The 27,318-nt window shown below is 37.7% G+C and overlaps 2 protein-coding genes across 5 annotated transcripts in view; one reads left to right on the top strand and one right to left on the bottom strand.

The window, feature by feature from the left end:
- Positions 1-5,708, bottom strand: part of LOC129768620 (transmembrane protein 42) — a 37,509-nt gene extending 31,801 nt beyond the window's left edge. The window contains exon 1 of the mRNA XM_055770376.1: positions 5,498-5,708. Within this exon, the coding sequence (XP_055626351.1) occupies positions 5,498-5,617 (120 nt within the window). The 5' untranslated portion in view covers positions 5,618-5,708. The remainder of the gene's footprint in view (positions 1-5,497) is intronic.
- A 173-nt stretch (positions 5,709-5,881) lies between these two features.
- Positions 5,882-27,318, top strand: part of LOC129764463 (lissencephaly-1 homolog) — a 136,940-nt gene continuing 115,503 nt past the window's right edge. For 2 of the 4 annotated variants that reach the window (XM_055763554.1, XM_055763557.1), the window contains exon 1: positions 5,882-6,180. The gene's annotated coding sequence lies outside the window, so the exon portion shown is untranslated. Of the gene's footprint in view, positions 6,181-6,454; positions 6,869-19,641; positions 19,963-27,318 lie in introns of those variants that run through there. The other 2 variants (XM_055763559.1, XM_055763555.1) reach the window with 2 other exon arrangements.

Genomic DNA, 27,318 nt, shown 5'->3' with positions numbered 1-27,318 from the left:
TCTAGTTTGCCTTCCAAAGTGCCATCGTAAACCACACCTTTTTTCGATTCAGTCAAGGACAAAAAGCATACTTAAGCGATATTGTGGTGGTGAAACGCATTCATTTTTCGTGAGGACATCGACAAGACAACATCGTTACTGAACGAGTTGAACGAACTGGACGAGCTGGATGGTGAGGGATCAAAGGATTCATTATCATTAAGAGAAGAGAAAACGACCGAGAGAATACCAGCATCGAAAATTGGTTCCACTTGAGACATCGGAGCAACCGTCACACACACACATACACGCGCGCAACTCTTTACGTTTGCTGGTTATCGAGAAGAATCCGGAAAGAAGTGACCGTTGCTGAAAAATAATCTATCAGTTCCCCTTGGAATTGCAAATTACATTCAAGCGAAAGAGTTTATTTTAACGTTTTCTATCCATATAATACTGCGACCAAATACAATTGATTTTGTGGTTTTTCAATCAAGTGCAATTAACAGGTGGTTATCGAGTTAGCATTAACCACTGGTGGTGGACTTCGAGAAGAATCCGGAAAGATATCGCTGCTGCAAAATAATCTGCCAGTTCCTCTTGGCATTGAAAATAACATGCAAGCGAAAGAGCTCTCGTTTTCGAAGTGCCTCAAATATTCATTTAGTCATTCATTCAGAATGGATTCAGATTCAACTTCAAACAAATGATCACTGAATCAACGATAGTCCTACGTCACCATTGCGGTTATACCATAGATATAACCCACTTCCTGTTTTTTTTTTGCTTAACATTAAACTTTTTGAAAACAAACAGCCATAAAAACGGTTGAGCAGTACTGCAATCGATCGACGCGGTGCCAGATTGGCACAGGTTTGGCTCGAAATTGGTAGTCGAATACAAAGGGTAGGCCGACAAAGGGCCTGATCACGAACATCACTGCCACGTACGCTTTCACGTCACTTACACTTCACTTAATCTTTTTGTGTCTATCATCATTGTCACGGACAGTTGCATGTAAAAATGAACTCCGTGAAGTGAAAGTGTTCATTCCCGTTTATAAGAGACATGTTGGTTGCATAATGTCGTTTGAACGTTGTGTTGGTTGCACAATTTCGGACGTTTGAACGTTATGTAGGTAAAATTAATACAGCGTATGAGATAATATTCGATTTAATTAATCGTATGTTTTGGAATGACAAGTTTGCGATTATATCTCGATGATTAGTTTGCTGAATCAAATGCTGTCTCAAAGATGGAAATACTTGGTTGCTCGGGAATAATGTAGTTGTTGAACATAAGAATGTAATTTTATTTTCTCTTTCTATAAATTACGCTAGAGATAAAACATGACTATTACGTTTAATAATCGAAATCTTTTATTTATTATGTACATCAACGACATGCGACGAGTTTTACGATTTTGTGATATTAACCTTTTTGCAGATGATACTGTGTTATTCATTGCAGCTAATGATTTGAATCAGGTCGTTTTACATTTGAATGGAGATTTGCGTTCTTTAAGTAGATGGTTGAAGTATAAGCAATTGAAGTTGAATATAAATAAAACTAAATTTATGGTAATCTCGCGAAATCGTTCTAATGAAAACGTCTCAATTGTAATTGATGGTGAGACCATTGATCGCGTTCGGGAGATTAAATATCTTGGCGTGATTATTGATGACAAACTCAAGTTCAATACTCACATTGACAATGTCATCAAGAAAATTGCCAAGAAGTATGGAATCTTATGCCGATTGAAAAACGATTTAACTATTTACAGCAAAATACAGCCATACAAATCAATCATCTCTCCTCATTTAGACTTTTGTTCTTCCATATTATTTTTAGCCAATGATACACAAATATCGAGATTACAGCGTTTGCAGAATAAAATAATGCGGTTGATTCTAAAATGTAATAGATTCACTTCCTCATCTTTGATGCTGGACGCTCTAAAATGGTTATCCGTGAAGCAAAGAATTGTCTATTTAACTATGGTGTTCATTTTTAAAGTAGTTAACGGTTTGCTGCCTAGATATTTGTGTGATCGAGTTGAAAGAGGAAGTGATTTCCATAGATATAACACTAGAAACGCGAATGAATTAAGAACACCTAATTTCTTGTCATGTGCTTCACAAAATTCGTTGTACTTCAAAGGAATAAATGTTTTCAACTCGATGCCAAGGCATATTAAATGCGCAACAACACTTACAGAATTTAAGAGGCACTGTATTTCACACGTGAAAGCTGTCTTTAATTAACAGTCGAACGATTTTTTTTTCATTTCATGACGAAGATTTTTATTGACAAAGTTTTATACGAACGGATAATTAATGTGGACAATTTTTTGTAGTTTGTTTTAATATTTTCAATTAACCTGACGAAGTTTTTTAACGGATTATATTATGTAGACTATTTAATTTTTTTAAATTATTTTTTTTTTTAATTTGTATTGATCTCTCTTATGTCTGTCATGATCTGGTGATGATGGACTATTTTTATTTTTATTTTGTTGTTTTTATAGTTGTATTAGTTGAAAAAAAAAATAAAAGTAGTCTACAAAAGTTTGAGCGTCGCGCGCGTGGCACAGATATAAGGCTAGGCGCAAATTGAGAAGCGTATAGCGCTCGTAAGCGAACGCGAGAATACCAACACGACTCATACGTGCCACAAACGTAGCGTGGTGGAGCGCATATTGAGTCGCAGTTTGGTATAAATAACATGCCACTCGCATACAATGACTGATTAACACAGAGTTGCGCGATATATTTATTTACTAACACAATCACCCGACCAGTACAGCCATACAGTGTCAAACCCATGGCGCTATATGATTGTTCACCAACACAACTACCACATCTGGCATGACCAGCACGAGAAACTGTGGTTCAGCCACAGCGTCGCGCGAGTCGTGTCTCACGAGCGCTCCACCATCTCGCGTCATCTGGCCAATTTGCGCCGTTCTATCTGTTTCCATTAGCCACAAAAACAGGCGCTATATCGCGCCAAGTTACTCGCGCTATATGCGTCTTAATTTGCGCCTTGCCTAAAGGATATTAAATTGAAAGATTTTTAAGTGCCGGTCTAGGAATTTTTCGTAAAGGAAATTTTCTCGATTTCTCTGAATGAGGATATTCATAGTCAATCCAAAACAAGGCTGGCGGTTGGCTCTGTGGCGGACATGACTGAGTATTGGCATGTCTTTCGACATTGCAATTTTTTTTTAACTTATATCTGTGTGTTGCCGCACCCACTGTGCCGTTACTACCGGTTACCAAGTGAGTCCCGATTACGCCCTTCACAAATGAAAGTGTAATGTTTACCAGGAGAAACGTCAGATGAAAATTAAGATGAAGAGAATGAAAACAAACAATAGATTGATAGAGTGAATTGAAGTGATAGAAAATTGAAATTAAAAGGAAAGCCATAGTTTGAAGAAAGTAGAAAGTTTATGAAAATTATTGAATCAAAGAGTTGAAGCAGATAACGAGAAAATAAGTAGAAACCGGAGGAATTGAGGAAAGAGACAGAAGAAAACCAAATGTAAGAATTATTCATATATGAAGAATTGTTCATTAATCTAAAAATTAATAAATTCTAGCTTAAAGCTGTGTTACTATATACGTAGCTAAAAAGAGGTTTCACTCTCATCGTTCTCCTGAAATTCGTCCGGCAACACTGTGAATAAAATCAGTGCGTTTTTTTGTGTTTGCTATACTGATTTCAATGTTGAGAAAATATAAATAAATTATCTTTTAGATAACTCGTTTTGCTCAAACCTCTGTAGGGGAAGGAGGCGGGACCATCATCATAATTTAATCTCACATACTCTTGTACTTAGCTCTGTCTTACTCGTTAGATTAGTGAGAAATATTTAGAATCATTTTTTATGAACCGTCTTCTATATCTCACAACAAACCCGAATTTATCCACCTCACGATCAGTATAATCTGAGCTACTCCCATATGGGATTCTAAGGTTTAATCCTCTTATCCTTCCCATTCTCGTGTAATTTGATATACGGGATATTAGGTTTGATTTAATTATTTAAACGAAAACTGGCCAGTAGCGTCGGTCAGAAGCATAATCTTCATAGAAAACATCTGATGGGTTTCAAGGAATTTGACAAAAGCGGAAAGTGATTCAGATTTTCTTTAGACGGATATCAAAATTATGGAAAAAGAACTAGAGAAGAATTTGAAAACAGTATCTTGTGAATGCTTTGCAATTATAGACTTATTTTTTCCTTGTTTGAAACTTATTATCACTTTTTTAATATTCTTTCATTCATACTTCAGACAGACATACTTCAAAACGATACCGTTGAAAATATCTATAGCGTAAAAAGTTATAACTATCGTCCTGATTCTAGTCTGGTCCGCCAATTGTGAATGTTTGAATTACAAAAACTAGCTCTGCAATGTTGGAAAAACTTTACAGTTATTATTTTATATTCAAAATATCAATAAATCAGTATTATACATAATCAATCATAATGATCGTGTTTGGGCCAGTGGCCTCCATTGCCATTTTATGGTGTTGCAACTCTCTCTCTCTCTCTCTCTCTTAGTCTAATCCTAAAAATAGAAACAGAAAATTTCTGTTCATTCAGGACAATCGGAATTAGACCTTCGCCATGTTTCAATGGACCTACGATAGCTACATTTTCAATCCTTAATTACATCCCATAGCGCATTCACCGAATCCAAATAAACAAATTCACGTCCTCTGGATACATCAGAATTTCGTTCTAAAAATGCCACCAGGCGGTTAAATTGAAGTTTGTTTATCTTTTGTTTATTAAACAAGACAATACAAGATTCAAAATGTTAGCAAAAAAAACTAAATAAATACGAAATTAAACTTACTCCATTCCGCGTAACTAGCTTTCACCATCTAAACACAAGTGACAAATATACCTGTTTTTCACCGTGACGTGACAGCATCGTGGTAGTCATAATAACGCCGAATTCATCAAAGTTGTCACGACGGATGAACTCTTCTGGATTCTACACACACGGTGACAGCCGTAATAAGGTTGTGTACAATTCACTTCGTTTTCACCGTGAAGTGACGTTCGTGATCAGGTCCAAAATCGTTGCAAAATGGCACGATATCGATACCGTTGTCGACACCATTTGTTGGGACCAATCCGGCACAACAATGTAGAGTGGGAAGTTCTATTCATTTTCATCTTTATCAAGGCGCCTAGAAGTATATCCTAAGGTGAGGTCGTTTCGTCACTAAGTTGGTTAGGGGAGCGGTATATGAAACCGGGAGGAAGAAAGCAGTAGAGGAATTATTTGCTTGAAGCGTGAAAAAGACAGACTGATCAGGAGCGAGCTTCGGCACTACCGTATTGTGTTTTGTTTACAAACAAAACAGTAGACTTCCAATATGGCTGAAGAGTGCTTTTAGCAAGTAGGCCCACCTTAGAATATACTTCTAGGCGCCTTGATCTTTATCAGCAATTGAACAACTTCATATATTTTACATTGGGTTGTTGGTTACTCACCTGTTCATTGCCGATATGTCGTGCAAGATGTTGACTGTATGAACTCAGTTTTCCAGAAAAACTAGCTAATGCTGCACACAAACCCGACACAACTGCATAATAGGGTTTATTCTGGTTCATCTTATCACAGACGATTAGTGTTAATTGAATACATATGATTGTATGACAAATGAATTTTATTAAGAAAATCAATGCTTCGTTGTTTTCGAAAACAAACTGCTAACTTTGAAACGTCAAATATTTTTTACAGTGGGTTGGCCGCAAAAAAATACCCATGCACGGATTCTCCTCAAGCAAGCGGTAGATGATCTAATCGTTGGGTTTGCACAACAGCTGAATGCCAGTTTTTATCGATTTGCTGTCAAAATAGGCTTTGCACCATCAGTTTGCAGTCGTAGAACGTTCGATTTCGATAGTGAGCTACGCTTTTGCGTTGGTGTTTGAGAAAGAGAAAAGAAAAAAAAAGACGTCGTCGTCGACTGCTCTCAACAAAGTGTGTCGTTTTCGTTTCTCGGCCATCCGCGTAAATCTGGTGTGTGTTTTATTTGCTTTCTGTCGTGAAAAATAGTGAATTTGCTCGCATCAGCTGGTGAAAGATTTGCGAAAACGGCCCAACATACGAACTCCCGAAACCAAACCTCCAGTCTCGGGAAGTAAAACACTAATTGCGGAATTCTGTTGCTGTAAGTATATTTTTGTGGCTTTATGTTGTTGGGAAAGTTTCCCCTCTAGTGCTGGTTACACAAATATATCCCCTATATCATCGTCGTTGGTGTGTTCATTCGAGGCTGCAAGAGTTGCTGGCCTCGCGAACAATCTGTGCGTTGAAACAATGTACACAATAATATATTGTTAACGCAGAGGGGCATACACATAGAAATCTGGGTCCGAAGAAGGCTAAAAAAAGTCCCATTCGCAGCGCTGTGATCAAAGATGGCTGGTTGAAAGTTCACGGTTGAAGCGAACAGACGAACGAGAAAAAAAATCGATTCCAAGCTGGAATATCGGCCTTCCAAAATAGATGGACTTTTGTGTGAGATGTGTTTCTTGACACAAGTGGACAAGCCTGTTTACGGTGTGATATAATGCGGCGGTGCCATTGGATTAATTGCGTAATTAGGATATGTTAATTTTTCGAATAGTGAAAATAATCGCCAGTGCACAACAGCTGGAGGAACATTGCAAAGTTTAAAACTGCGTCACCGAAGCGAACTGTTTTTGCGTGGTGTTAGAAAGGAAGGAGTGTGTTGGGTTGCGGGATATTCTCCACCGATGACACATCGCTTCGAAATTCGTTGCACTTTGTGAGCTGCTGCTGCTGGACAGCAGTTGGGCCCCAATGAGTCATTCTTTCGTCACCTGAAGTTCAAAGTATGGCAATATTGTTGTGTAGCAGCTAAATTTGTACATATTTGCTCTATCCTGTTTAAATATTTTTGGTTTTCAGTTGCGTGTTAGGAATATTGATCGTTTTTTATTTGAGCACAGCTGATGTTTACTAAATGTTATACACCGGCCGTCATTCTGCGCATAAAGAACTCGTGATAGCAATAATTCTGCTGGTCTAAAATTAGTTGGCAGACAACAAGAAAATCAATGTTCATATATTCTTATCAAGACCCAAAGAGCAATTGAAGAATCTAATCTGCAAGCTAAAAATCAGTCAACAAATCAAATTATTAGGCAAAATGTGTTCCTCGGAATTCTTGTTGATGTTTTCAGTTTATCGAGTGGAGCAATTCCAAATGAAATCGACAAATGACAAAACATGGTTTTTTCATTCGAATAAAAGTTTGTTTTCCGTTTGGGTTGGAGGAAATATGAGTTTTCCACAGCAATTGGGAATTTTTTGACTCAACTGTAACTTTTAAAAAGGGCACATCGATTTTAGTGAGAGAAATCTTTGATAATTTATATCTCGAAAACTATGAGTTATACCGAAATAGTGTCTTAGAAAGAGTTAAAGAGTATTGATGTTAAAACGTGAAAAATATATAATATACACTAAGAAAAAAATTAGTGTGTAAATGGTTAAAATTCATGAAAACTATAAGCGTTTCCATTTTCCCATACATTTGTTCTACTGATTTGTGTGCTTTCCCGAACAGAGCTGTCAATAATGAACAACTTATCGACGAGCAACAAAGAGGAAATCGTAAGATTTAAAGTCTCCGTGAACAAAGGAAAGGAAGAAGAACAAAGGGGAATATTTGCCTAGAATGTAAACAGTGTATCTCGCTGAGGCAAACTTTCAGTCTCGTTCTGTTTTCAAAGCAATAAACATCGCTTGTTCTTCCTTGTTTTGAGTCATCATATGCCTTCGTTTCGGGTTGAGCTGTACACTCGACAAAGTTATCCATTCGCTGATGTCTCTGGCATTGCAATCACCACCCAATCCAAGTGACACGAATTCGAGAGTGTGACAAGTTTCGGAAGATACATAGTGGTGCAACAGAAGTCGGTGCGACGTGCTACGGCTGCAACTCTGTGACGTTAAGCTGACGTCACGCAACCATCTATTGTGCGTCTGTGCGACAGACGTGTTGCAACAACGGACAACGACCTGGCGCTGACGTCGACGGAGCGGCAGCAGAAGCTGGATGCAGTTGTGGCAGTATTATGAGGCCCCCAACGATTCGCGCAGCGTGAAGCGGTTAATGTATGTATGTTTGTATGTTTGTAGGAAGGAGAAGCTTTTGAGATAGTAATTATAGAATCATGAAAGAATGACAAGGTTTCCGTTATATTTTGATGATTCCCCACACAATTGTGTAGCTCAGAACTTCAATGCAATGGCGTCAGTTTGATGCAATGATTGCAATGCTAGAGACATCAACGAGTGAGTAATTTGGTCGCGTCCACAGCTCAATCTGAAACGAAGACATGTGATGACGCAAAACAAGGAAGAACAAGCGATTGCCATTGCTTTGAATATAGAACGATACTGAAAGTTTGCCTTCATTCCTTGCTTGAGACTTTAAACTCCTCCACCCCCATTGCCTTGAGAAAGGTATTCGAACCCTCGTCGTCCAGCCGTCCAACGTCGTTGTTCAGTTGATTTTCTCACGAAGAATGAGAGTTTGCCTCAGCCAGATCCACTGTTTATACTTTAGGCAAATATTCCTCTTCGTTCTTCTTCTTTCCCTTTGCTCACTTTACATCTTACGATTTCCCCTTCGTTGCTCGTTATTGACAGCTCTGTTCGGGAAAGCACATAAATGGACCGAACAAATGAATGAGGAAATGGGGATGCTTCCAATTTTCATCAATTTAAACCAAGACACTATTTTGGTATGAATCATATAAATTATCGACGTTATAAATTATCAGACATTTCTCTTTCTGAAATCGATAATTCCGAATTGCTTTGAAAAACTTATATTTCCTCCAACCCAAATGAAATACAAACTTTCATTCGAATCAAAAATACATGTTTTTAAAATCTGCATTTTAGGATGATTTCTTTTGGAATTACTCTATAACAAGTTGGTTTACGTAGCACAACTTATACAGTAACTTGAAAGTTTCAAATAGGAAATCATAGGTAAATCATGATCGATTTTTAGAACTCGTCGACTCCCAAAATCACTTTTCGTTTATTTCGACCCCTTGAAAACTGATATCGACCCCAAGAGGTCAATATTAACCACTTTGAGAATTCCTGGTTTAGATCATTCGTGACACGTGATATTTATATGAACTAAAACCAGCATAGCACGCCGGCTCTATGAACCAATTCGGTTCAGATTTCTTGCTACGAACATTGCACCAGTCGTAGTTGAAATACTAGATCAATTGGACTGAACTTCAGAATGTTTTGGAGGATCTAGAACAGCTGATATTTTTATAAATTCGGAGACTGTAGCACGTGCAGCTTGGGTAGGTACCAAACGCACTGCGCGCTAACCGCATCGAATCGGAAGTGTAAGCAGGAGAAAAATAACACTGAGTTGAGTGTGTAACAAAAATCGTGTAAAAAATGATCAATCCAAGGGTTTGACTAAATCGAGAAAAAAACTGGAAGAATCCAGTTTAAACCGGAACATTGGCATCGCTGATCTCGACTATCACAAATGTCACAAAAGCGCTGGTTTGAGCGGTTTAGTTATACCGGGTAACTTCGATATAACGTACATTTCACTTTCAAAATTGTACGTTATATCGCAGCATAATAAAGGACTCATAAAAGTAGCCTAAAATACATTGTTGTTGCTGTTTTAGTAAAGTTAATGAATAGATTCAATTAGAAGACTAAACCAGCCTTTCTCATTATGTTTCCCTTCGTACTGTTGATTAAAGCTTGATTCATTTAGAGTCCGGAATCACAAAACCAGCTGTATTTGGGTATTGATAAAAGGTACAAAACATGTTTAGCCTCACAATACAGATGGTTCATTGTTCTTTCAGAGAAAAAAGTCACAGGAAGGTTGTGTCCGAGACACGACCGCATAGTTGACGTAGGATTCCGTTAGGCTATCTATTGATTTTGGATATGCTTGAAGAATTACATATTTACACTCTTTGATAATGATTTGGTGACCCTAAAAAAGATGCCGAATGAGACATGATGAAAACCGCCCTCTGTAACCCTAGACGAGATGCCTCCTGTGTTATGTAAGGATGAAATAAAGAAAAAAAACTCACCAATGCAATATCAGATAATAATCAATACCGAACACAATTATCATTTTTTGTCATCAGTAAAAACATGTTACTTCAATACAGTAGAACCTCGATTATCCGCGAGCGGATCCGCGAAAGCGAGTTCACTTGTAATTCTATAGAACTTCCCGGAATTTGCCAGTGAGCGGTAGGGTCTTGTTCTTTTGTTTTGGTCATGCCTTTTACATTATCTTATCACTGGTGTGAACGACCTTACAGATGGATAGTTTAATGATTTCTGTATCGATGCTTAAATATCTTTTTTGTACACCTAATTTTTAGCCCTTCATCTGCGATTTTCGCAATTCGCGGTGAGCTAGCCCAACTATTCCGCGGATTATCGGGGTTCTACTGTATAGAGAAAACATATTTGAAATTGAAAAGATAATTTTTTTTTTAATTTTTACTTTCTGAGTGTTTATTCAACCTTTTATTCAACCCAATGCGAATTTTCATTTGACTAACAACTCCCAATACAATATGGAGAGCATATGGAAAATCTCTTTTTCGAATATTTCTTCACTTTTCCAATTTTTCTCGCCATATGAACATTCCTTGGGTGAAAATGAACACAACAAAACATACAGCTTCAACCGAACGACCCGTTCTCGAGTGGGAACACACCTTGGATATTATTTACGAAAATTGAAATGAATCGTTTCTAATTTTTAACACAACTGCTACCATATACAATTTTACACTTACACTTGTGCTAAATTTTTCACAACACACTATCGTCATTGATATAAAATTTGACGAAGCAATAAATATTAAAGTTCTAAATTTAAATTTTATTTGCTAGAATTAATCGTGTCACTCACCTTACTTGCAATATAAAAATGCTTGTGACTTGCATATATTTGCAATGCCTATTTCTCCCGGGCACCTTGGTTCTGATGTTTCTTTCCTTCTTCTTGAATGGCGTTAACGTTCCCTGTGGAACTTTTGCCGTCTCTACGTATGCATTAACTAGCGTCATTTATTAATACTTAGTTGAGATTTCTTAAGCCAAATAACACGCCTTGAATGCATTCCGAGGGGCAAGCTCTTGAATACGCGTGACCACAGTACAAGTCGAAGGAAATTTCTTTGACGAAAAATCCCCCGGCCAGAGTGGGAATCGAACCCGAACACCCGGCATGATAATGTGAGACGCTAACCACTCGGCCACGGGTGCATGTCTCTTTTAGGGAACACATTTCGGTAGGAACAAAAGCTTCCCATACTTTAATGTATTTGCATTGTCGATTTCCCCTGGGTGGCTTGGTTTAGATGTCTCTGTTAGGCAACATATTTCGGTGAAAACAAAAGCTACCCCTACTTTCATGTACTTGCAATGCTAATTTCCCCCAGGCAGCTTGGTTTTGATGTCTCTGTTAGGGAACCCCCGCATCTGTCGTCAATTTCGACCAATCATAAGTGGGTATTTCCGTTAGGACAGGGGTTGAGATTTTTAAATTTTTTTATGTTAGTTTCATGACATATATTATTTTATTCAATGTAAAAAATTGTTATGGAGTGCCGAAATCGATTGACGCAAGAATTTCATCAATCCATCATGAAATGACTGAGCAATAAGCGTTTGAAATTGGACAATTTTCACGATGTGCTCGATTTTCGATTTTCAATTTGTACCCCAATATGTTCCCGAAAGACGTAATCCTACGTCAAAATTGTAAGGGGTTGTATCTAGGACACGACCGCATATTTTCGACGTAGAACTACGCAATTATTCTATGCAATCCACTTGTTTACCATTTCGAATATTAATTTAGAATGCATCGAAATTTTTGTAATAGATTATGTACTTCGTTACAAATAAATTTGATGAACGTCCTTGTTACGAGTGGTAACAACGGATGGGGGTTTCTTCCGGAATTATAATTTTAGAACCCGATGTTTGAGGTTCGTAAGGCGAATTATAATTTCCCTGGGAATTGCACATATGTACAAAATATTAGTTTTAAATTATACGTAGGAAACAATTATTAATAAATTGTAGTTATAAGTTCATTTCCTATTTTTACAGTTTTACTCACGTTTAGTCCCCTTAATAATTCCTTTTAATTTCAAGAGCAGGAACAATCGTTTTCTTGGTATTTACTAGGTTAGAAATTAGATTAATATATATGTAATCCTCGATAGTATTAAGCTAGAATATAAGTTTGTTTAGGATATGTTTAGGCTTGGTTATTATAGTTGTACTCACTAGATAATAAGTATATATAATTAATTTTAAGTATTGCGAAATTCACTTGTAAATTCTTAATTTCAACTAGCACACGTTATCGATTTGTTTATGATTCTTTTTCTCCTCTTTCACTTACCCCGACCGATGACAGACCTACCGTTCCTGTGGTGTCGATCCGTCACAGGAAAAACACTCGATCACCGAGGGACTTATTTGTGAAGATGCGCAGCCAACTAGGGATGGCTAACAGTCCTTTTACGTTGGATATGATGCCTAGGATTACCAAAATATGTGAACGGAAGAATTGTCAAACGATCATTGTATTTTACATTTCCCTCTGAAATTATTGCACATCTCATGTTTACGTAGTTCTCGACCCGCGAAAGTTCATTCACCTCTAGTATCTGAAATGACTATTTTCCCAGGCTTCTCGGTTTAAAAGTACATTTTAGGGAAACATATTCCGGTCTGCACAACGACAAGCGAGTACAAAAGTACTCAACACCAAAAAATACTCCCGACTTGCATGTATTTGTAAAGCGGATTCCCCCTTGTTAGGGAACTACAGCTCAGTGAGAACAAAAATACCCCTGACTAGCATGTATATTTGCAAAGCGGATTTCCACAGGTACATCGATTTTGAAGTCTGTGTTGGTGAAACCGTAAATCGGGCCAATCAAAATTTGGCAGTTAGGGCGCTTAGATAACGCTTGATATTTTCCAGTTATTCTATTGTTCATCTCATGAAAATTACATTTTATTAATTGTGATAGACGCGTAGAATATTTCCTATTAATTGATGCAAAAATTGATCCGATCTGTTAAGAAATGCATATGGGAAAAAAGAAAATTCTTCCAGTTTTCATGAATTTAAACCATTTAGAGATTAGCGAATTGCAATGTATAGCATATCAAACTAATCTTAGAGAATTTCCGATTCGATTGGTATGCAAATCGTGAGAATTCGTCCACAGTGAAAACAGTTATTAACGTTAACATTATTACATAAAAACGTTATCTGTTTTCTGATTAGGCACTCTTGATGAAAGACGTAGTTCCACGTCAAAAATTAAATGCTTTGAAAATTGCAGAGCACTAAACTTCCAGTTCGTTTTTCTCGAAATCAAAAAAATGTCACATGGTCCGGTCTGACTTAACACCGACCAAATGTATGAATCGAACTTTTTCTTGTATCAGCAAAAAGTTACGACGACAGCACACGTAAAACTTTCATTGATGAAAAGACGAGTGATGACCCTCAACGTCACTGGAAGGCTAAAGCGCGTGAGTGGACGAGTAACGGGACGGTTGCTTCCGATTTGCGTCCTTCTTGAATGTCTACGTCAAGGTTGATTCGAAGAAGCGGATGTACGTCATGAAAAAAGTTATTTATATGCAAAGTAGTAACAGCTTCACTCTTCATACACTTATCAAGCACGACATGTCAAATGCTGTTTGATGTTGAACCTTAATTTTGATAACTACTGTGTGAAAATATGACATGCAACGGAATGATAAATTAAAAAAATATATTGTGTTCGGATTACTTCCGAACCGCTGGAAACATGATACACACGGCTTGACGAATTGTAGACGGTAAGCCAACCAACCAGGGGATTGTCATTTTTCTGGCTTCAGTTCGCTTCTCTCTTTCTGTGTGCCTGTCTGCCTGCCCACAGTGCGACTGCATTCGGTGGATAGGCTCTCACCGGGGCAAAGGTTCCCGGCTTGTGGTTGGTTAAAAGGGGAGCATTTTTCTCTCTCACTTGCTGTCACTAGCTCAACATCGCTGCTCTACTGAATGCGAGTACGGTGAGAATGAAATCCAACAAGGTGGCACTTTCACCACAATACACTGCCGCAGGCCCGCGGGCGCAACAATAGGGTTTGTAACTCGGAGAATCGGAGATGTCAATGCTGTTGCTGAGGTCGTCGAAATATTTGAAGAGCAGTATTCTGTCAAATTTGTATTTCTCATATCCAATCACACCGTGTAGTGTGTCAACAAGACGCTACACAGCTCGCAAAATAATAATAGACCAATTGAAAGGCGAGTTTGACGAACAATTAAACTCTCTTTCTGGACCTAGATTATATTTATCGATTTATACGATTTATACGATTAGTTTTCCTTAAATAGATGGCAGACAAAGGAAAAGTACTTTTCCGATAAAATTTTAGAAGTTAGAGATTAAAAATGAGCTTTTCAGAAAAAAAAACTCTGGCTCGATATAAAGATCTAAATATTATCTTGAATCCTTGCTTCTCAGCTATGCTTGCGAACGAATCCATAAAAAACTTTAAGTTAGACATGTCATGCTAAACAAAAATGTAAAAAGGTTTGTGCCTAGGGTACGAACGGAATGTAGGATTGTGATAGTTCGGAACAATTGTTACAACGCTTATAAATCATTGAATATTATTATCAAAATCAATGCACTGCAAAAAAAATGTTTTTTTTTTCGTTTTATCGAAAAATTGTCTTTAGCAATGGAGCATATTTTTGGTTGAATAGATATGTTAACAAGCAGACTACAAGAATTGCCAATGCATCCCGAAAATGTACTGTTTGGTGCGATTTGTGGCCCGGAGGAATCATTGGCCCACACTTTTTTAAACGAGAAGATGAGAACAACGTTACATTCAATAGTGTTCGTTATCGTGCAATGACTTCTAATTTTATTGCCCAAAATACACGAGCTAAATCTGGTTAACATGTGGTTTCAACAATACTGTTCGGATATGTTTTCAGGCAGACGAAAAGACGTTCTGAAAGCCTCTTTAATGTATATTTTTTTACATTTGCATCAGCAATTAATTTAATCACTTACATTGTCGTGTTCCTGCTTTCGAATTGAAAAGTTTGAAAAAAAAAATATTTTTGACAACGATTTCGACTGACGAGATTTTATACGAACGGTTATCTTAATGTAAACAGTTTTTTCTATTATTTTGTTTTGTTTTTATTATTCTCAATGTATGACCTGACGAAGTTTTTTTAAACGGATTATATTGTTTAGACAATTTTGAACAATGTTTCTTCTATGTTATATTTTTTTGTTTTTCAATTTGTATTCGTCTATTATGTCTGTCATGATCTTAGTGATGATGGACTATTTTTATTTTTATTTTGTTGTTTTTATAGTAGTTGAAAAAAAAGTAGTCTACAAAAGTTTGAGCGTCGCGCGCGTTGTACAGATATAAAGGATAAAAATTCAAAAGTTTTGTAAGAGCCTGTCTGGAAATTGTTCGTAAACTCAATTGTCAAACGAGACTGTCCTGTGGTTTCGTAACAAAGATGGTGCCACATGTCAGAAATCAAACCGCATACGAAATGATGGACCTATTGCGCAGCTAATTTGATGAGCAGTTCTACGGTTTTGATCCAGTGAATTGGTCGCCTATGACGCGCGGTTTGACACCGCTGAACTATATTTTATGGGGTTCAAATTTCTTGTTTATGCCGGTAAAGGTTCAAAATTTTACTCCACGTATGAATCACCTTAATCACCGTAGTTGTGGTAAACATTTACATGAAATAATCTTTAATAAAAATAAATGGCAAAGATTGATTTTTAACACCCAAAAATAATTTTTACATTTTTCCTTTTTTTCTGTAAATTAAAAACCAAACGCCTCAAACATTTTTTATTTTGTTTACAGCATCAAATCTGAGCTTATTAAATGATACAAACCATCGGTTATCATGCTGTTTGATGAAGAGCGTTTGTATATTTTTTACATCACACGCACACATCGTTGTTGATTTTTATACGTTGTGAAATGTAGACCATTAAGCGGTTCTAATGTTTTGTTTCTCAGTAATGTGAAGTAATTTTGGAGGTGTCGCAGACATAATCGTCTGTAATCGTGTTTATGTTAACTGTAAAAGATCGCCGTCATAATTGTTATCAAGAAGAAAAATAACACTTGCGATTCCTGTTCATTATTTTCGTGAAGGGAAGAATGAAACATGACTCAACTGCTGTTTATACAAAGCCACCCAAACCAATCGGTCCATTCCAGGGCCAAAGAACGATTTCTTCGATCGATCATTAAATTTTCTTGAATTCGAGCATTGTATCCGGGTTAAAAGTGACATCAAAGTGCAGCAAATTCCAGTCGGACGTTAGCAAGGTATTTTACAGAGGTGAAAGCTGTGTTCCTTAGTGGAGAACTGAAGGTGAATATAGTGGCGTCTCGTCCGCCTGTTTAAACTGTTCATAGGACAGGTAGACAATCACAGCAAAAAATATTTTTGTTTCACATTTGTAGCATTAATAAAGTATCATCAAAGGGAATTCATTTGTAATTTATATATTATCTCAAATATCCTTATTTTCTTTTGTGTTTGGGAGAAACTTCTCCACCATGAAGAATGTAATCTAATGGCTACCCTTGATTACACCGCACAACCCGCACTTTCTTCTAAATGCATCAGATGCATAACGTTATTTGAATAATTGTTCTTCATGATTAACTTTGGATGCTCTTTTCAAATTTCGAATTTTTCAAGAATGAAGGTATTTCGATAATGCAACATGATTTTAGTGCTTATTTCAAGTCATCGACCTGATGACAGGAAAAAGTCTAAAAAAACTGTTCTCCAAATTTTCTAAGATAATTTACTGAAATGCGCCACCAGTCTTCGGAATGCAACGTGGTGTTGATATGCAACTTTTTTGCACTCAGTTGAACTCTTACTCCTTGTACACACATACGCTCGGGCGAATCAACGCGCACAGAAACTAAGTTGAAATGTTTTGTCGTCAACACCGTTCGCTTCAAGGTTCGAACATCTTTACTGCACCGGTTTATATACCTAGTTTCAAACCGCCCTCGAATCTGGTTTGTCTGCTTTGCTTTCTCTGTCGAGTTATTTTTCATCACACAAGCGTATAGGGTTGGTATGGAGGCGCGCTGTTGTTTTTATGCTTAGCTTAGAACGAGCGAAGACAAAAGGGGCGCTAGAATTTGATGTGTGTTTGTGTTTGTATAAAATGGGGCGGGCATCACACAAGTGAGAAGCGATATTTAGCATCTGAATTCTACGCTGTGTTCATTTTGCGCTCACTTGTTTCTGAGTTTAGTGCACTTTGTACCATGAGAGAATACGTGTTTGTTATGAACGCAAGCTGATGAAAATTAAATTCGAGTGCAGCGCTGCGTATATTTTCTGAAGACTGATGAAACATATGAAAAATTATTCGTATTTCTCCAGTTTTCTGGAAAAAAAAACTAATTTAAATAACCCTTATTAAACTTACCCAAAAAATAAAAACCTATAGAAACCTATGAAATTTTGTTCAGAACAATAAATTGATTGAAAATGCATACTGTTGCTGGTTGTTACGGCTAGGATTTTGGAATTGTATGAATATTTTTCTAAAATATGATTTTCATTATACAAAATTATTAGTCTTACGATAAAACGTTTGTATAATTAATTTTTCATGTAAAAAAACTAGAACTGGGTCTGTGATATAACCGCAAGGTGGACGTAGGGCTAACGTTGGCTTAGCAATCAATGAGTAGCAAGTTTAGACATTTCATCTTCCGAAGAAAGAAACGAAGAACGTTTAACGCTCGAAGGAGGAATCGATTCTGCCTTAGAAATACTCAGCGCCCCCTCTCAAGTCCCGACAATTTGAATCATTGTCAATCCGGAGCAAAATTATTAATGCTTGAGAAGGAATGGATTCCTCCTCCGAATAACACGGCAAAAATAAGACCCCCTCCTCAACAATTGGAAACGTGAATGGCAGTTCGGCTGCAGAAACGAAATGGAATTGGGAGAGAAACCTTCCTTATCGCTCATCGTCATAACGATTTAATGGATTTCCTTTCTTCCTTGTTTGGTTTATAGAGACTTTGAACTTTTGCAGTTCATTTCTAACCCTGAGAAGGGCCCTTGTGGAAAGAAAACTACTCCATTACTCCTATTTCACCTGTCTTAAGAAAGACAATCTATTCTCGCTCGACGCTCACCTGCAAACGATGTTGCTCCGATGAACACCAATCGAGAAATGAAGGATTTCCGAGTGTGTGCTAGCTTATAGACGAATTTGTGTGATTTCAAAAGCCTGTTTTCAAAGCAATTTTAAAGCTTGAAACACGTTTTCAGGTCAATAATTAACAATCATAAAACTCTTGGACATTTTGTCTTTGGAATGAAATGATTATCATACCACTCCGTACAGCCGGTAAAGAGGTATTAACGTTCAAAACCTTGCACTCTAAGCGTCACTCGCTCGTTTTCGAAGCTTTGAACTTACACCCCGGTACAGAAATTAAAAAACGTAGTCCTACATCAATACTTTTTTTCGAATTCTTGCATTACTTACCATGAATAATTTTGATTTCTCAAAGTATTGATTTTTTTTTAAATCATCTACATTTTCGTGAGACCTGCCCGACGATTAGTCGTCACACTCTGGAAAATCATAAAAAAAATCTTGATGAACCAGCCTAAGGCTGAAAATCTCTCTAATAAAGACAAAAAAAAATTAAAAATTCAAATGTGGTTCCAGAAATTAAATTCTTTTTTTCAGCCAGTCGATAATTTTGAATAAAAAAATCAGTCGCAAATGAAATGGGTCTTATGATAAAATAAATGTAAATTTTGGGTAGTTGCCACCTCATGAACAAATTTGAAAAAAAAATCGGAGCATAGAGCTAGCGCTAGATTAATTTTGTAATTTTGTGTGAAATTGTTCTAGGGTATCCAACTCTATTGTTACCATCAGTCGGCCGAAGAAAACAAAAACAAAAATCGGTAAAAAGCTCCTGCGAAAAAGAAAGAGAGTGAGAAGGAGAAAGAGCGAGAATTTATGCTGTCGCTAGTGGTGTGTACATGATGCTGCTGCTGCTGCTCCCCAGTTTATCCAATGTTGCTCTGCTGCTGGATGGAAATCGCTGAGGTGTAACTTTCTTCGGGTTTATTACGTAGTCACACGTTGCCGAGCATAGAACGCGCGGAGCACAGTTCGTTGCAGAGAAAGGAGCCACCGCTTGCGCTTGCTTGTGTGTCCTCTCGTGTGCGTTTGTATGCAACTTTGGGTCCTCTCATATTGCGAAATAACAGTGCAAGTGCATCTCACTTTTGGAAATTTCACATAGATACGAACAAACCTGCCGCCAAGCAGCAAGAAACGCGAGTTCCGGACGTATCTTGTGTGGAACGAAGCAAACAAAAAACGTGATTGGGAAGAAGCCGAAGACGAAAACAAATAGTGTTAAACCCAACAACGGTTGGCGTGGCCGGCTGAAAAGGTGAAGTTGAAAATTAATGGAATTACGGTCCATTTCTGTTTGCTTCTGTGATGTTCTGTGGAAGGCTGAAGCCACAAGAAGAGTATAAGAATAATAATAATAATACCGCATTTGTGTATGTGTGTGATTTAAGAGTGATAGACCCCGAAGACTAAGTGCTGCTGCTGCAACGCTCGGATGAAGTGAATCTGAAAACCGGTTTCTCATCTTCAACAAAATCTTATCTTTGCTCTCGCCATTATTATCGATTAGTTTGGGGTTCGTGTGTTGTTTCGTCTCCGAAGCGTTTGATTCGACCAGACTGCAGTGCGCAAGAAGGATAGCACAACCCATTCATATGGTGCGTATTTGAGCTTATTGGATCATTTTAAACCCCTTTGTCGTCCGGTTGAACGAACCCCGCGGTATCGGCTTTCCTCCGAATGAGTCGCGAAAGGAAAAGCGCAATTCATTGATTTTTCCCGCAGCCTATGAATGTTCTGACTGATGGAGTGTGGAGTGTGTAGTGTGGTGCCTACAATTGTTCTTGGAAATTGTATGAGGAGAGCGCCTGATAGAATGTGAGCGAGAATATACAGGGATTTGAGCTGTGTTTCGTTTCCAAACCAATTGCAGGGGCGAGTCTAGGATTACGTAATGTTTGTATGCGGAATGTGGCTGGCAGACAGCAAACATTTGCTGGCTGTGGGATGATGTTTTGAGGCGTTGACTCAATGTTTAGTCATTGGAGTAATACCAGGATCCTTTGGCTCAGAGAGAAATTACTTGATCCGTCAGAAAAAAAATAAAAACTTTCGTGATAGCGGCAGAAATATTGATTTGTGCTTGGAGACTGTTATACTCTAACTCCGGCAAAAATTTCATAGACTAGTGCATCTTATCGCAAACGAGCTTAACGCCCCCGTCAAAGATCAGTTTTAAAAATTGCACAAACGGACTAATTCTAGAATTGTTTTGAAGATCAGTAATGACTTTTTTCATAAAATCGAACGCTATCTCTAGATTAGATGCAGAACATTACATTACAAGTTTAGTGCGAATCAACCCCGGGTACACGTTTTTGGGTTCATTGTTCAAATGCCAAATAGCAATATAACGGCATTTTCATAACTTGTAAGCCTGATATTAGCATTGTAAATGCACATAAACACTATTGACAATAAGCATCAATGAAAGCGATATAAGTGTCAACAGCAAATACAGTTCAAATGAAACAATCTAACAAAGAAACGACTTATCCCAACTTTAAACATAGACTAGTATAACTAAGCATTCCACGAAACCTACGTCTATTGACGTGACGAGACAAGCGGTGATCGAAATGTGAATATTTTAAACACATTTATCTGTATCTAGAGTAGTCCGCTAAAGGGCTGCGGGTTATGAAATGGTCAGTGTTGAGTCAGATTGGACCCGGTGACATTTTTACCGAGCTTTTATAACGAGCTTAAAATTTGGTTCTATAAGGGGTTTTCGTTGAGCATTCAAAACATTTTTGTTTTGTGACAACGATAGGTTTTTTCGTTCTTCGTAATGTAATATCCGTTTCAGATGCAGAGATTCCAATGATTGAAATTATTTGAATAAATTTGTTTTTTTTTTAAGACGTCAATTTTCTCTCTTATAGGTTCTGAAATAAGTTTTTACATGGAGATTCCTGAAAAACTAATGTTGTACTCGTATTAATTTTGGGTGTAAATTCTCGTGATTGACAAACTCTACAAACTTTTTTCTTCTTAGAAACATGCCATCTTCCGATTCATTGTTAACTTGTGGGATATTGTATGTCCTATATTTTTTCAGAATTAAAAAAAATGCGTTTTGACATCAATCTACCACTACTACTCAACTCTGACGTGTACCTCGTTGCCCGCGTACACAATCTTATTTTAACCCTTTCGCGCACAACGACGAACGACACTCGTGGCGATTAGACTGTGCCAGAACGTACAACATTAAACCTCACTCGTGGTGTATCAATGTGAAATGATCGCATAGCGCCACACGCATGGTGTTTGTAGGGAAGCAAGGCAAGGCTCAGAACTTGTCCCATTCACCGGCATAACTTAGGTACAAAAAGTCTTGGCTCAAAAATAAGCCGCTTTTCAAAAGAGTCTCGGCTCAGGAAAGAGCCGCGGTTCAAAAGAGTTTCGGCTCAAAAAAAGAGCCACGGTTCAATAGAGTCTCGGTTCAAAAAAGATATACTTTTTTTTTCAAACCCCTATCAATATGGGTATGGTCTTGGTTAGTAAAACACCGTTATTTGTGAAAAATGCAAATTCAAAATTGCCGCCGCCACAAAATGGAGACCTATATTTGTTCCAAAACCTCATCAATATGGGTATCAAATAAAAGGTCTTGACTAGTAGAACACAGTTATTTGTGAAAAATTCAAATCCAAAATGGCCGCTACCGCAAAATTGCGGTTTTTTTTTCAAAACCATATCAATGCAGATATCAAATGAAAGGTATTGACTAATAGAACGCAGTTATTTTTGAAAAATGCAAATCCAAAATGGCCGTCGCCACAAAATGGCAATTTTTTTTCAAAACCTCATTAATATGGGTGGCAAATGAAACGGCTTGACTAGTAGAACATGGTAGATCATAATCGAAGATGACCGCAGTCACAAAATGACCAATTCCTTTTCATCAAATCGAACTCCCGCATATTGGTATCAAATGGAAAAACATCATCATAAAAAATGAAGTAAGAGATAAAAATATATTTAATAGTATTGCAGATGAAGCGCGGTCATCTGTGAGGGAGGAGTTCGATGCATTGGTTGGCAAACTTCAAGCCTCACATGATCCTGAAGCTGCTGCAGTAATTAAGCTGGACACATATTTAAGGGAACCTCATTTGCAGAGAATAAACGACCCTTTGCTTTGGAGAAAAAAAAGAAACTCTGTCCATCCTCGACTCTGCGAAATCGTTCTGAATAGACTGTATTTCAGCGACTTCAGCGCCATGTGAGCGAAGTTTCTCGAATGCAGAACATGTTTGCAGTGAAAGACGGAATAGGCTTTCATCAGATAACATCGAAAAAATCATGATTATAAACAAAAATATGCAATGATCATGATTGTGATGAACATTTTTTAGAGAATAAAGTTATATTTTGGTTATTCTATGCACAAATTTATGATTTAAACTTTACTTTTTAGTCTTCTTTCTTTACATATCCAAATAATTCGCTCCTTGAAATGAGCCATGAGCCGTCCCCTTTCAATAAACCTCTACAAGAGAAAAAGAAACGAATTCAAGGGAGTCATTTCAATATGTTGTTATGTTTCCGCTTTCAACATGACGATGGAGCGAAGTTGTCAAAACTTCGCTCCAGTGTGAAGAATGAAACAAATAAACGTGAAGCGAAACGAGTATGTAATGAGAGAGAGAATAGAGATATTTTCTTCATTGAGCATGAAGAGAGCTTCAATAGTTTCAGGTAGTATGAGTATACTGCGAATTGAAATGCGATAGGCTCATTGTTGAGTGACGATGTACCAATTGAAGTAAAATTGTAAGGCAATGCTTCCCACAAATGACGCTTTGTGGATTCACGAACAAAATGCATGGCTGACACCAATACATATTCTCAATCATAATGATGATAAATTGTTTGCCAATAACTAAACTCACTTTGTGATGTTTTTTATGTGACCTCTTTGACTAACAATTATTACTACCAATGAAAAATGAAAAATGGCTTCTATTTTCAATCCTAACATCATGAAGCCGTTACTACATTTTTTTCTGACTGGGACATTACGTTGGCTTTTCGATTTATAATGGAACAAGGAACAAGATCACAGAGAATTTAAATACATAGGAAAAGTTGTGGCAAAAATTATTGCCATTTACAGGAATCACAAAACATGCATATTTTTCATGTCCACTCGAAATGCACGATGAAAAGCGCGATAAGTGCCACTGAACTCTATACCAACAAATCGGTTGTGTCCAACTCGCATTGTTGACGTGGAACTGCGAAATTGTTTTATTTCATTAGCTTGCTTTGAATATTAAGGAAACTAAAGAATTATCTCTTTAGTAGAAATTATTGATGGTTCTGAAAAAAGCCAATGGTTCGCATAGCTTTGTAGAAGCAAAATAAACACCGTTTTGCCTTCGAAAATAATACACAAACAGGCATTCATCTATTGCCACTTAACACATTAACCTACGAATTAATTCCCAAAAGAGCGGACCAAATTCAAGCGCTTCTTTCGGTCACTCATGCAAGTGCACCACGAGTTAGACTCGATATTATAGATTTTAATCCATTTGATTCATCACGAGGGAGACTTGATTGTGTGAGTTGGAAGGTTCAAAACAACCTGTAAAAATCACTAACCTAAATTGGATCTCATCACCTACTGTGCTTCAATGAATGGTTGCTCCTTCATTTTGGCTCTATCGGTTCTGGGGAAATTGGGGAATAGAGACTCCTCACTACTTGAAATCGCAAATTACCTCTTTTTGTACTCCACCCGGTGCAGAACAATTGACAGTTTTCCACAGAAAACGCACTATTTATCATGTGTTCCTCTTTTTTTTCTTGCCTCATAATGCAAGATGCCTAACTACGACTAGTTTCGCAATGGTTTTGGTAAAAAATTGGACTTCATCACTATGTTAGGTGCTCGTTTTTAGCGGCCCTGTTAGAGAAGAACGTCGAATCACTCGGATAGAGGGATGTTCGATAACATAATACTTGACACATTTCAACTGTTCGGTGATTTGTTAAAAAAAAATAATTTCCAGTATTGTAATAAATGCATAGAAATATTTCTTATCGATTGATGCAAACATTTCCGTGATTCATCAAGAAATGGTCAAGTTATAAATGTTTGCGTTTCATTTTTTCGTTAGGGGAACCCGGGGCAAGAGTGCCCATCTGATTATTTTGCCTATTTCCATCTTTTACAATTATTTAACTACAGAACTTCGTTTTATTCAGATACTGCATATATTATCAGCCAGAACCTTAAATATTTTTTATTGGACAACAGATAAATACTAACTGAGCTTCTTACAACTGCAATCTATTTAAGAACGCACAGGCGCAAATTAACGAAATACCCTCAGTTTCTATATGTTTGCATGACTCCACCCATAAATACAAATAGAATAATCATTTTTTTCAACTTACTGTATGAACTAATTTAAATCGTACGCATTTATTTCAATAAAAAACAAATTTGTTATCTCTCAACTTCCGGGGCGAAAGGAGCCATTATTACCGGGGTAAAAATAAAGGGTGTGTCACATCAAATTGCATCACGGAAAAAACGCTGTAAAAATTTAATTTTTAGGAATTATATCTTCAGCTTTCGCTTATAATCAGATAAGAGTGTATAGATCACGTTGACCATGCTTCACTGTCAATTTTTCGTAAATTTGGAAAAATGTCGTCGAACGAAAAAGAGCGTCTTGAATTAATCCTGTGCACTCATTTCGAGAATCCGGAGTTGTCACATCGGGACATCGGTAAGATGCTGGGAATCGTCCAATCCACGGTCAGCAGAGTACTAAAACGATACTTCGAGAACCTAACCATCGACCGGAAGGTGAAGAATGGCAAAAATGGATGCTCCGTCAGTGAAAAAGATCACAAGCGCGTAGTTAAGCAGTTTAGACGTGATCCGAGAAGTTCGGTCCGGGATGTCGCCAATAAGCTGAATTTGTCAAGTTCATTCGTCCAGCGGACCAAACAGCGGGAGGGCCTGCGTACATACAAGGTTCAGAAGGCTCCTAACCGCGACGAAAGGCAAAACATGGTGGGGAAGACGCGAGCCCGGAAGCTGTACACCGAAATGCTGACGAAGCCGCATTGCCTGGTAATGGACGACGAAACCTACGTCAAAGCGGACTTTCGTCAGCTGCCGGGCCGGTTGTTCTTCTCCGCAGAGGACAAATTCAGCGTTCCGGAGGAGATTCGCAAGCAGAAACTATCCAAGTTTGCCAAAAAGTACATGGTGTGGCAAGCGATCTGCTCTTGCGGGAAGCGGAGCGCCCCCTTCGTGATGACCGGCACGGTAAACGGGCAGGTTTACCTTAAGGAGTGTCTACAGAAGCGCTTACTACCACTATTGAAGCAGCACGAGGGCCCGACCATCTTCTGGCCGGATCTCGCTTCGTGCCACTATTCAAAGGACGTGTTGGAGTGGTACGAAGCCAACGGGGTCACCTTCGTGCCAAAGGAAATGAACCCGCCCAACGCGCCGGAGCTTCGCCCAATAGAGAAATATTGGGCGATTATGAAGCAGGCCCTCCGGAAGAACCCAAAAGTTGTCAAATCGGAGGCGGACTTCAAGAGAAAATGGATTTCGGTTCAAAAAAAACTACAACCTGAAGTTGTACAGAACCTTATGGACGGGGTAAAGAGGAAGGTGCGAGCATACGGGCTTGGGCTCGAAGTATGAATGAAAAGAAAATGCCAAAAGTTGTTTAATAGTTTTTATTTTACTGTCTAAAATTTTCAAAAGGATCGGTCTACTGGGCGAATTTCTGCAGCGTTTTTTTCGTGATGCAATTTGATGTGACACACCCTTTACCATAGCCGTAACCTCGAATTCGATCTGTCAAACGCAAATAGTGTAATCGTGGTTGTGTTTGTTGTGGTCATGGTTTGTAAATATGACAACTGACAACACACGACATCCCGAACCTAGGGTATTAAATCGCAGAGTGAAATAATTTAGATCACTCTTTCGACAAAACATCCAAATTGGCCGGAGAAGATTGGCTTGCCGGTTTTCGTGAACGCCACCAGAACTTGAGTTTGCGTTCTTTGGGACCACCGTGAATTTCACAGTGCTTTTTTCATCAAAAATTATATTTTTATAAGATTGGCACTCTTGCCCCGTCGAGGTGGCACTCTTGCCCCGTACTGGAAAAGTACAAGCCAAAAACATCATTTTTTGTGAAAGAAACATTTTCATAGTAAACATAACTTTTGAACAATTTGATGCATAGCTACACCTAAATAGGAATATAAATGAACAAACCAGCAAAAAAAATGGAAAAAAAATATTCCCCTACATGTACAATTTTTAGATTTTCATAAAAACACCCCATACTTTCCTGTTAAGCTGTAGTTCTACTCAAAATTATTCTAAAACTGTTAGCTTAGAATAATAATTTTGTCAAGAATTTTATTCAAATGCTTTTCATTAAACATTAATTCCGAAACGTAAACAGATTTTTTTGTTTTTAAAATGTCGTCAGTACAACAAATTGTTGAAGCACAAATGATTGTTGTTGAGATATATGGTTATCACTTCTTGCCGGAACAACATACAGAGATTTGTGCCATAAAAACCTACAAGTAAAAAAGTCGTCATTCTGACGTGGAATTCAAATGCTGCCAGAAAGATGAGAAAAGATGATTGATTGATAATTGTTTAGTTTAGTTTTTCAGCTTTTATCACGTATATCAGCCGCAAATTTTCCGTTCGGTTCTCATCGGATTACGGTGTTTTTTCTTCTCTGAATCGCACACTAATGAAACGCGATATCATTGAGTTGGCCTCTCACAATAAAAACTAAGTTTTCAGTTTGACGTCTGGTTTTCGATCATACACTCAGAAATATGACCCAAACAGACGCCGTGATGAGGAAGCATTTTTTTTTTCTCTAAACAACCTGTAATGTCAGTTATCATTCTGTTATTTTTTTCAATGACATGAC

Source organism: Toxorhynchites rutilus, chromosome 2, assembly GCF_029784135.1.
Source record: "Toxorhynchites rutilus septentrionalis strain SRP chromosome 2, ASM2978413v1, whole genome shotgun sequence".
Lineage (NCBI taxonomy): Eukaryota > Metazoa > Arthropoda > Insecta > Diptera > Culicidae > Toxorhynchites > Toxorhynchites rutilus.
This window is presented reverse-complemented; position numbering and strand designations above follow the sequence as displayed.